Source organism: Mangifera indica, chromosome 4, assembly GCF_011075055.1.
Source record: "Mangifera indica cultivar Alphonso chromosome 4, CATAS_Mindica_2.1, whole genome shotgun sequence".
In the NCBI taxonomy this organism is placed as follows: domain Eukaryota; kingdom Viridiplantae; phylum Streptophyta; class Magnoliopsida; order Sapindales; family Anacardiaceae; genus Mangifera; species Mangifera indica.
In genome coordinates this window covers 14237587-14250252 of record NC_058140.1, presented here as the reverse complement: position 1 = coordinate 14250252, position 12666 = coordinate 14237587, and the positions used below count along the sequence as shown (strand labels likewise).

The 12666-nt window shown below is 32.7% G+C and overlaps 1 protein-coding gene across 1 annotated transcript; it reads left to right on the top strand.

Annotated features, from left to right (window-relative positions):
- Positions 1-1955: 1955 nt before the first annotated feature.
- On the top strand, positions 1956-11160 carry LOC123214124 (homeobox protein HAT3.1-like). Its single transcript, XM_044633860.1, is given in 10 exon segments — positions 1956-2160; positions 3660-5199; positions 5870-6035; positions 6158-6281; positions 6369-6481; positions 6575-7114; positions 8037-8139; positions 8142-8368; positions 9886-9975; positions 10084-11160. Coding segments are annotated over 9 exon segments (2946 nt in total). The 5' UTR covers positions 1956-2160; positions 3660-4006; the 3' UTR covers positions 10474-11160.
- The last annotated feature ends 1506 nt before the right edge of the window (positions 11161-12666 follow it).

Genomic DNA, 12666 nt, shown 5'->3' with positions numbered 1-12666 from the left:
ATATTTGTGATATTTAAAATAGTTTATTGATTTTAATTTTATTATTTAATAAATTTATTTAATATTTAGGGGATACAAAGAGAATATTTTTTCTTATATAGATAGAAAGAAAATTTTCTTTATAGGGAGAAGACAAAGAATCCTCATCATCTCCATAAGAAAGACATGCTAGGGATTAAGATTCTCTCTCCGTTGCCATCTTTAATGTGTCCTGTAGTTATTTTTAGATTATGGTCGTAAAAGGTTCAGTAAAAAAATTTCTTTTATATATTGAGATGTATTATAATAAGCTTTATAAGCCTAAGTCCTCTATAAGAAAATAAGATAACTTGTAATAAAAAAATAATTAATAAAATTAGTGAAATATTAAATCTTTTAAAAGAAAAATTTTAAATTTAAATTTCTGTTACATTTATAAAATCTGAAATAACTGTTTTTTGTTCATTGCACCAAGAGATCAGATAATCTCCTCAAAAATAAACAATAACTATTGTTGTATAATATATTGATAATAACTGTCTGAAATTTATTTACACTATAATATAATAAACAACTCCACATTTAGTTTCCACTCAAACCTACAATTTTAAAAAGGTTAAAATCAAACCAATTGGTTCTGACTTTTTCTGGGTCGGGTGAAAAATAACGTCTGTGCATGTCCCAGTTACACCATTGTTGACCATTCGGGATGCGTTAACTGACCGGCCCAATTTTGATCCAAGTTGGAAAATTTCCTGAGTTGGGTTGGGTTTATTGACTGACGAAAATACTTATTTAAAGTTATTCTTCTATAAGTTCCTCTCAAATAAATCATACCAGAGCCGTCTTAATATTAATTATCTTGAAAACATGATAATCAAATTAGGTATTGCGTAGGTATTATTTTTTTTATATAATACTATAGAATCTGTGTATGTATTTTTTTTTTTTGATATAATATTATAGAATTTGTCTTTTTGAAAATAATTAAATACCTTACAAAATATCATAAATACTTTTGATAATTGAAATTCTATAATTTCTCAAATAAATCATTATCATATAATTATTATTTAAAAAAAATGTATTAATTTATAACAGTAATATATATCACATTATACGATATATGTTGTAAATACATTCATCATATCATATCTTATCAAATTATATATATCGTATTGTATTATTAATATTAATAATTATGATTGAAATATTGTGATATTCGAATATAACCATTAAAAAAATTAATATTGAGAAATTTTGATTGGAGAGTCACATAATAACTTATTAGTTTTTTTTTTTCATATTATGTATTTAGTTTAGAAGTGACGATAAATTAGTTTATATCAAATCAATCTCGATATGACTGATTATCTAGTGGGTTTTCGTGCCATACTAACAGAGTAAAGGCTTAGGGCTCGGGGCATGACCCAAAGCCTCCAAGGCCATGGCCCTATAGGCCTTTGTGTGCTGCCCACTAGATTATAATTTTTAATTGATACTTAATTAATTTTTATTATTTGTAATTTTTAATAATTTTTGGCAGGTCAGCACATAAGCCTTATCCTATGGGTTGGGGCACAACCTACTTTTTCCCTTATTAGACCGACGCAAGTTGCACCAAATTTTTTAGGTTATGGCTGATTTGATCTCTTCCACATTTTTATTCTAATGCTTTTATGAAATAGTGTTTTATACTCTATATTTTTATTTTTTTTTCAATTTATAAAATAGTGTCATAAAAAAAAATATTATGAAGGACGAAAAAGAAAACGTTGATACTTACCCTAAATAAGTAGATTTTAATTTATTTGAAGTTTTACTGATGTAAATTAGTAGTTTTCATAAACACCCACAGTAACTAACTAACAAGGCAAACAGAAAGAAACAAAAGTGTTGGCACAAACGGATTACCCAGGCCCAGGGCCAGGCCCATTAATAATTCGATACGATACGCCCAAAGCGTAGAGTAGCAGAACTCAAACCCCTGACACACGCTCTCTCTTTCTGCGAATCCTCGACGGTGGCCCAGATTTAGAGGCTTCTCTACAGAAGTAACTGCTTTTTTCTTCTAAATTTAATAAATCTTCATCGGTGCTCAATAAACACTCCTACTTCTTTCTCTCAAAATTTTCTTTCTTAATGTTCTGTGAAACTACAAGATTCAAGAACAAAGCTCAGGTCAGTCATTTTTTCTTAGCGAAACGTTTCTCATTTTAATTCGGTTAATTTTTTCTGAACGATTAATAGAAGGATAAAGAAAAAGGAAGTTAAAGAATATGAGCTAGTTGTTTTTAATTCCATGCTTTGTTGTAGATGTAGTGTGATAGTGAAATTTATAAGTTTCAACTGATGATAGTAATGTTGCCATAAAATACATCTGCGGCTGAAGAGCAGTTATGAGTATAGGATGTGTGCATTTCTACTTCCATGGAGCTTAGGAAGGGTTTTTTTTTTCCCTTCTCTTTCACAGTTTGCGGTAATAATGCTATGTTGTATGTTATGTGTTATTTTAATTTATTTATTTTTGTGTCGCTTGTTAGGTTATATTGTTCTCTAATACTTCTGCAAAATGTTGACCCTTAGGGCGTTTGGTTTCAGTTTTTTAAGATTAACTTGGTAATCTATCTTTTATTCACTTGTTTTGTTTGGTTTGTCAATAATAAAAGATTATAGTAATCTTCTATTAACATGTTCATTTTAGGTATTTAAAGATTACTAAGTTAATTTTGATTTTATTATAATTATATTATTATTTATTAATTTTTTAAGATAAAAATTATTATTATTTTAATTAATATGAGAAATAATATAAAAAATATTTAAAAATAATTATATTCAAGGGTATTTAAGTAAAATAATTTACTAGTAATCTTTTATTACCTTTAACCAAATACAATAATTATTTATACCTATCAAATTTTATCAAACATAGTAATCATTTGTACTCAGTAATCTTTTAAGTAATCTATCTTCAAGGTAATTTTTCTATTTTGGTAATAAAACATTACCCAAACCAAACGCCTCTTTATTGTAAGTGGGAGCTCTCCTAAAGTTGGGCATTCCATACCCTTGGGATGGCTGTATGAATGAAGTGCTGATTTAGTTATCAATGAACAGTATCTTAAAAAAAAAAAAAAGGTGTATTGATTCCAGATTGGTATGGTCATGTTCCATTTATGTGGTCTTTGTTTTATAAGGCATGTAGAACGCCTTCTTTCTTCGTAGTTTCTTTTGAAAACTGTTGTCTCATGTATATATTTTTGTTTTCCTGTTGGCATGTGTTTGCATGAACAGAAGCAGTGTTCCTTAACATGGATTTTTCACTATGCATCCATTTTGAGGTAGTTCTCGGTTAGAATTTGGTGTGAAATAAGATGCTGATTATGTTTTAGGCACATGTTGTCGGGGTATTAACTTGAAGAATATATGATGATTTGAATCTATTCAATTGTCCCTTTTTTATCCTGTCTAGTATACTTATCTTCCAGGCTATGTTTATTAAGTTTGAATGACATTGTTGTTTATTTGGTAGTTTGTTGCTTACCAATGTGTACAAGTAGCTATTTTACTTATTTTGCCTGGTTTGTCAATAGATTAATTAATTAGTTTGCCTTTTGATTCTTTGTTCATATGTTACTTTCATTAACTTGCTTTTTAATATGTAATACCTGCTGCAGGTGAATGTTGATTTTGAATCTATTCTCTCTTTAATGGGTGAGTTTTGTTCTTCCACTGCCAATTTTGAAGAAAAAGTTGGTTTTTGATTGGTATGTTTCACATTTTTGGTTGCAAATACTTTGGTCAAATTTTTAATCTGGTCAACATTGATATTCTTTTATTTGTTCTTTAAATTGAATGTCTCATAAGTATCATAGTAAAACACCATTCACATAGAAGTGCTAATACATACCATCATTAGCCTTCTATTTGTCATGTCGAAGGCTGAGCACATGGGGTTTTCCCTATAACAAGTGAGTGAGCAGATGGAAATGATTCATGCGCTACACAAATTACATCTGAGCAGATGAACAAATTTGCTGCTGAATGTGCACATAGTGAACTGCCTAAACTACAAGATTACCCTAATTCCGAAGGATTGCTAAGTAAGCCTCAAGAGATTAGTACTTCAGTAACCAACATTCATATGAATGAGAAATTTTCTGGAGATATGAGCAGTAGTAGTGAAATAAATAAAGTTTCATGCTCTCAGCAAATTCTGTCAGAGCAGAAGAATGAATCTGCTGCTGAATGCATATGCAGCGAACAATTAGAAGTTGAGCCTCATTTAGGTTCTGAAATCATACGTAAGGAACTCAAAGAAACCAACACTGTCATTTGTAGTCCTGTTGATAATGAAAACTTGCAACCAGCTGCGGAAGATGTGAGCAAGAGTAGTCAGACTGGTACCAAACAGACACTTGAGTTTGATCTGGGATATGAGTGTGGTGATTTCAATCCTGAATCTATATGTGGTGGACCATTGGAACAGAAACACCAGCTTGCTTCTGGAATCATGCTAAATGAGCCAGCAGACACTGATGCCATAATAATTAATGGCGCTGTCAATGAAACTCGGCAACTACTCATGGAGGACAGCACCAAGATTTGTCACACTAAAGGTGTGAACATGAGTATTCAGACTGGGGAAAATTCATATTCTCAACAACCTACATCAGAAAAGGCACTGGAGCTGACCGCTGGAATCAAAAGTTGTGAACAATCAGAAGTGATTTATAAAGCTAGTTGTGAACTTATGAACCAAAGTTCTTCTATTGAACATTTAAAACAACCTGATGATCATATAAAGATTCCTGCTGCTGAACATTTGGAGCCATCTTGTGATGACATGGTTAAAAATTTTTTTCATTCAGAGACACCGCCTAAAGATGTGGTAAATAACTCTATTTGCTTGGGCCGCAAGGGAAAAAAAGCTTCAAAATCATTCAAGAAAAAATATATGTTAAGATCTTTAAGACGCAATAATAGAGTTCTTCACTCAAGTTCACAAGAGAAACCCAAAGCTCGTCGGCCAAGCAACAACTGGCCTGATGTTAAGTCTAGTGGAGGAAAAAAAATAAAGCGGAAGAGAATAGAGAAGAAGATAGTAGCTGATGAATATTCAAGAATCAGGAAACATCTAAGATATTTATTGAATCGAATTAGCTATGAGCAAAGTCTGATCTCTGCATATTCTGGGGAAGGCTGGAAAGGATTGAAGTAAGTGCATCATAATTCTACTTGTCTTATATATATTTGTGGTAATTTTGTTTAAAAATGTCATAATGTTGGTGTCTCTCAAATGTATTTATCTTGAACCTTAATCTCTGTTGTTAGTGGATTAATTCTTCTCCTGTATTTTGATGCTTTCTTTGGCTTTGAAGAGGAAATAGGGAGAATTATAAGTGTATTGACATTAGGGGTGGATTCGAGTAGAGTCTGCTCGAGCTCAAATCCACATTCAGACGTTTGGTTGTCCAGTGACTCTGTTTACCTTGCTAGCAACATTGTTCACTCGTTGGCAGCATTGTTTACCTCACCGATAGCCATCCGGCAGCATTGTGTATCAGCTCAAACAAGCTTGAGTTCGAACTTGAGCTAGGTATTATAGATTCGAGTTGAGCTCAAGTCGTCCCTTGTTTGGGTTCAGCTCAGCTAGGCTCGAATCCACCCCTATTTGACATGACTATTCAGATTCACGTTTTCCTGCATTCATCTCTTTGGAAAATGAAGATAATAATAAGCATTTGCTTGTGTCACTCTAGAGATGTAATGCTTGTGTGTAATGTTGCATTCTGTCTTTAGTGCTTTGATAAGTATAAATATAGTGCAAGAACTAGGTTTTATATATAATATTGTCGCTTAGTGTTCTATTTATGTAACATTGCAGTGTTGAAAAATTAAAGCCAGAGAAGGAACTTCAACGAGCCACATCTGAAATTCTTCGACGAAAATTGAAAATTAGAGATTTATTTCAACGTCTTGATTCACTTTGTGCTGAAGGGCAGTTTCCAGAATCTTTGTTTGATTCTGATGGACAGATTGACAGTGAAGATGTAGGAGAACTTTTATCCTCGAATATTACATGCAGTGTTCACTGATGAAGTTTATATTTTGGATATAAACAATTTGTATGTAGCGGTTTTAAATGCTTACATGTGAAATGCTTTTATGGCAGATATTCTGTGCAAAATGTGGGTCCAAAGACTTGTCTAGCAATAATGATATCATACTATGTGATGGTGCTTGTGATCGCGGATTCCACCAATTCTGCCTGGAACCACCTTTGTTAGAAGAAGATGGTAATGTCCTTGTTACCTACTTGATAACAGATATCCTTGGGTTATTTCTTTCTTGTCAATTTATGTGTTTTTTTTTTTGGCTTATAGTTCCTCCTGATGATGAGGGTTGGTTGTGCCCTGGATGTGATTGCAAAGTTGACTGCATTGACTTTGTCAATGAGTCACAAGGAACCAATCTTTTTATCACTGACAACTGGGAGGTCTATGTCAAAACCTTCTGTCTCAACTGTATTGGTTAAATACTAATTTTAGCGACTTCCCCATTCCTCATCTTGCTACAATATTATGTGCAGAAGGTTTTTCCTGAAGCAGCTACAGCTGGACATAATCAAGATCCCAACTTTGCATTTCCTTCAGATGATTCTGATGATACTGATTATGATCCTAATGAACTACGAACTGATGAGATGGATCAAGGAGATGAATCAAGTTCTGATGAATCTGACTTTGCTTCTGCATCTGATGAATTGGAACCCTTAGCTAATAATGGGTACCTGGGGTTTCCTTCTGATGATTCAGAGGATGATGACTATGATCCAGAGGCTCCAGTCCACGATGAGAAAATTAGACAGCAAAGTTCTAGTTCTGATTTTTCATCTGATTCTGAGGATCTTGCTGCCGTTATTGAAGATAACAGGTCTTCTGGAAATGATGAAGGTGCTACATCTGTTAGTCCTTTCAAAGATTCGAATGGGCAGATATCAAAATGTGGTGGAAACAAAAAGTCTTTAAATAATGAGCTGTTATCCATATTAGAAGCGCAGCAAGATGGTTTAGCACATGCTTGTGAAAAAAGAAGAATTGAGAGGTTGGACTACAAAAAGTTATATGATGTGAGTGTCACTGCAAATTACCATTTTGATGTCTTGATTTTCTTCTCCTTCATGCACTTGCTGTTTTTCCTTTCTGGATATTATAGTAGACATGCATCTTCTGGTACTTTTCAGTAATTGTACGCACTGCTTCTAGCATTATTGTCCTATTTTAGCTTTCCTGTTCAGTTTCCATGCCAAAGGGTCTTTCACCTACTGAATGGGAAGTATGGATGCAATTTTTCTTGTCAAAATAAACCTCCTTTTTCCCATCTTACCTCTATCCTGATGAATATTTTAATCACTTTTCATGCATTCAAAAATTTATATTAGCTATGTTATTTGTGGTTGCACAAACAAAAAAACTGTTTTTGTATAATTTATTTTGCTTCTTGAAAGATCTATAAGGAATCTATACCATTGTCTCTGTTATTCCTTTGGTCATATTGTATTTTACCATTAGGGAAGCCTGAACCTCTGACTGCATATTCATGCATGTTGTGTGGACTAGTCTTGATCACTTAATGGTGGTTTAAAACTTCAACTATTGAATAAATCCTGTATGGATTCTCTGAAATTTCTGTGTGATAGTCTTTTGAAGTTCGATGCATAGCTGATATATCATATGCATTGTATAAGACATCAATGATAATACTGATCTACTTTGTTGTAATCTTATAGAATCAAACATTACCGTGTTTAAATATATTTAATTGCATGTTGTGTAGAATATATATTTTGTCAATGCATAATTTATGTTGTCATAAAATTGTGCTAATTTTGTATGACTTGATGCTTAAAATATATTAATTCACAAGATCTTATCAGTTTCAAATTACGGTGTTTCAGATTTCAATGTGTTTTTGTCAACCTCATCCCATTTGTTTATTTCAATTATCTCGTCGGTTTTCTAATCTTTGTTTACGATTTCTGATTTTGTAAGGAAACATATGGAAATGTTTCTTCTGATTCAAGTGATGATGAAGATTGGACTGATGATTATGGGCCAAGAAAAAGGTCGAAGAAAACTGGAGAGGTTCTCCAATCTCTCCAAATGGAAATGCTCCCATCCCTAGGAGTGGAAAGCAAAAAAGAGGAATAAAACGAAACCAAAAAGAGACTGTACAATGTCCTGACAGAAAAACTCGTCAAAATTTGAACTCTGAAAATACAAATAAATTACCAGCTAAATCACATGAAGGTTCCTCTACACCTAGTTCTAGTGGTAAAGCTGAGAGGTCATCATATAGAAGACTGGGAGAAAATGTGACTCAGGTAATAGGGTTTTTGTATGTGTTTACTCCTTTAATTTGATATTGGGATATTTTATTGGTTTTCTCTTCTTTGACATGGATCATGGTAGCTTATAATATTCAATTTTGTTGAGATGCCAGTAATTGTCTTGTTGCAATATGTATGGAGGTGCTGAAGCTTTAGTAGATTCTCCCAATAGCTTGAGGGGGAAAAAGCAGAAACTTACTAAGATCATGTAGAACCAAAAAGCATAATTGAACTAGAAATAGCATCAATAGCAGCTACTGATCTAGTGGCCTATTAGCATTCTGATTTATTTCAGAACTTTGTTGCACTCTATGTTTCCTTCATGTCACTCAATCAATTCCCTAAATTTAGTGCAAAATTTGGCTTCTTGTTTGTATTTTTCTTAGAGCTGTTTAATAAACATTGGTCAATGTCTGTTTTGTACTCCTGCAAGTTGTTCCTAGTTTATGTGACGACTTGTTCACCTTTTTGGAAATCTAATTGTATTAATAAAATGTATCCATTTTCTAAATAATAATAAAAGTCATTACAGGTATCTATTAGGGTAATTTCTCTCTCACTCTCTCTTATAGTCTTAATTGTTTTTTAATTAACCCAAAATATTACTCTTATGCAGGCATAATACATATAGCTGGGTGTTTAATCTGCTTGAATGTCTTCTATTGTTTTATTAATTCTTGTCATTTTAAATCTCAATTTATCCTAATGCGTAATATACTTGTGTATTTTCCTTGGCTTATTTTAAGGATTAGAAACATATATTCCTTTTGATGCCAAATTTATTTATTTTTAATCATCCTTTCCCATTTTGTTATAAATTTTAGTTCTTGTGAGGTTACTTAAGTTATAATTTTTGGTTAAGTTCAGTAGTGCCAAGATTGCAGCACTCTAGATACTTCTGCATTTGTACTTAATGTCTGTGCTAGAATTTGATCATTGAACTGGTATTTGCTTTGTGATGAAATGAAGGGAGATAACTCAGAAGGGGAGGAGAAACACAGAAAGAATTTCAAAGAGAATTTATTTTACCATTCACTTTTCAATCATAACATGTCAAAATCATGAAACAAGCGAGTGCTGCCCTTACAGCAGTGAGAATCCTAACTAATGGGGAATTAACATCAAACTGGATATATACTTCCTCATCTAAACAAGGATTTTAGTTCAATTCAAACGGGAAAATAGAAATTGGAAATGCATAGAAATAATCTCTTAAGTAATTGGGATTTGTGATGACGCACGCATAATCTTATGCTGTCTAACTTGTTTGAATTCTCTCTTTCTCTATCTGTCTCTCTTCTGGGGCTAATTTACAGATAGTTTATTTTAAAAAAAAAAAAAACACTGTTGTGCTGGGTTGTAACTCATTGGAAAGGATAATCAATTTGATTTTCAATTGCAACTTCATTCCTTCGCATTTCCAGATTGAGTCTCTCACTCTTGCTTTCATCCATATGCTCTCACATGACAGAGGTAGAGCTAATTTGAAGATTTGTTTGCTTGCTTTGCAGAGACTGTACAAGTCCTTTAAAGAAAATCACTATCCTGACCGAACAACAAAAGAAACTTTAGCAAAAGAGCTTGGAATTACTTTTTTGCAGGTAGTAAATTATCTCATTGCTTTAACAAACATTGTCGCATTTAGGAAGTTTGAATAATATAGTGAACATTGAAGTTTTCATGTATTTGATGTTGTTTTCCTTTCTCAGGTTAGCAAATGGTTTGAGAATGCTCGCTGGAGTTTCAACCACTCATCATCTATGGATGCTAAACTGGGAATAAGTGCTTCAGAAAAGAGCACCTTCACTTCTCAGTCGAACAATAAACGAGGCAGAAGAGTTTCTGCTGGCAATGGAGCTGAAGATAAGGAATCATCTAAGGCAGTTCATGATACGGTATGTATCAGGGAGGATATAATGAATAGCAAATTGTTGACTCGGGAAAGTTATCGAAAAAAGTCTACAGCCCCAAAATCTAGAAATAGAATGAGAAAGGGGATATTGGGTCATCAGGCATCAGATGTCCCATCTGATTCACCAGAAGCTCAAGAAACACAGACAAGTGGCCGGAGCCGGACAAGAAGGAAAACCGTTGTTTGAGAAAACAACTGTTTCATCTACCTAGGTTAACAATTAAGACCATTGGTCTCATTCAATAGCAATATCATATGAGATGAGCAGATGGCATTGTATTGAAGGCTACCTGCTATCACAAAGGTGATCCCAAGATTAAAGGAATTGTCGTTCTGTACTTTTAATAGATTCTTTGGGTTTTCCTCCTTCAGGTAAGTTGCTTAACCTATTGCCAGGATGCTATATGAAACTGCGCTTAATCAATCTGGCTCATACTCAATTTCAAAGTTTTGTTTTCAGAAAGCATGCTTTATGTGGTTATTGGATGTATTCAAAACTTTGAACCATGAACCACCTGCTCATCTGAGCCATGGACACAGTGCTTGTGAAGTCTGTTTCCATGAACCTTGAAGAGTAGTGAGGCTGACGAATTTTACAGTGTTATTCTTTGGGTTTTGGTTGAGGTGTAGCAAATGATTAATTGATACTTACAGATTAGGCAGCGTGGATGACCACAGGGTTGCTGCAAATTGTAGCACGGCATTTAGATCTTACAAAAATTTATATTTAGAAGTGGCAATTCTGTTACGGTTCCATAAGGTATTACTTTAATGCTAGATAGTAGAAACTAGGAACAGAACCCGGAGCTTAAATTTATTTGTTCATTTTATGTTCATATTGACAGAATGAAGCGCCATGTTTGATGCCTTAATATATTTAAGCGGCGATAGGTACTCGTAGGTTGCAATCTTTACCTGTTAAATAAACTTAGTAAATTATATTTTACCATCTTAGGTTTGTGAAAAATCATAAGATTCCACCAATTGAATTCTAAAACCACAAATTTTCATTCAAAACTCAGCTACATAAATGGAAAATTGTCTTGATGCAGCGTCTAACAATTAAATTATCAAATTATTATTAAATATTTCACTGTTTTAGATTACAATTTTGCATCTAACTAGTGACTTGGCCGTATCTGAAAGTTGAAAATATGCAAACTTGGATTAAATTGCATCTTTCAGGTGTGATTTTGACCATCTCTTGATGTGTTCCAACGATTTGGATCACACTTAAGGTGCGATCCTATTAGATTGGAGCTCCAATCAGGTTGCATCTTTTAGTATGTGATTGTGCCAAAATCGTTGAAATCACACTTGCCAAGTGTGTGATTCCGATTGTCGAAGTCACACTAGACAAAAATGTTTCAGTCACCAAAGTTATTGGAATTGCATTAGAGTAGTATTATTCAAAACGGTCATATGTCGTTTGAATTGCAAATGTTTTGTGTGACTTTGATCAGAATCACACCTTTCTAAGTGTAATTCTCTAAAGATGTGTTATCTTGTTAAATCGTTGATCGCACCTATAACTTGGGTCATATTACAAACAATCCAGTGCAATTTGATGATCCAATGGTTTAATTTTACTTTATTTTTATGACAATTATGAGAAGAAAAATGATGTTTGTGCTCTTCTACCATTCAATTTATCATCTAATAAAATTGAAATTTTCTTGTGCATCTCTATGAAATCTTGAAGTACATCAAATGGATGTTTATACAATTTCTTTAATGAAGATTTGAAAGAAGAAATCTAAATGAAATAACCTTAAGGTTTCTCTGCCCACGGGTAAGAAAAGAAAGCTTGTAAGCTAATCAAGTGTTTAAATATATTAAAGCAAGCGCCAAAACAATGACATGTAAAATTAAAAAATGCAATGATGACAAGTGACTTCAAAATAACCGAATGTGACAATACATCTATCCCAAAGAGACTAATAATAGTTATATAATTTTATGTCTTTTACCTTGATAACATACTCATTGTTTGTAATGACAATAAGATGATCAAATTTACTAAAGATATGTTGAATTTAAGATTTGCATCAAAGTTGAGTTTAGTCAATGTAATATTGGGAATAAAAACTTTATGAACATAAGATGGACTCATTTTGAGTCAATCGCATTACGTAAACAAAATTTTTAAAAAGTTTAATAAAAACAATTTTAGTACGAGAAGATCATCATTAGATATTAGCCAACACCTATAGAAGAGTAAATGAAAAAATATTTCTCAAATAGAGTAATTGAGAATTATAAGAAGTTTAATGTATTTAATGAGTTGTATAATGTCAGATATAATTTATATGATTAATAAACTAAGATATATGAGTAATTCCAGAGTTATTCATTGGAAAACAATAATAAGAAAATTTAT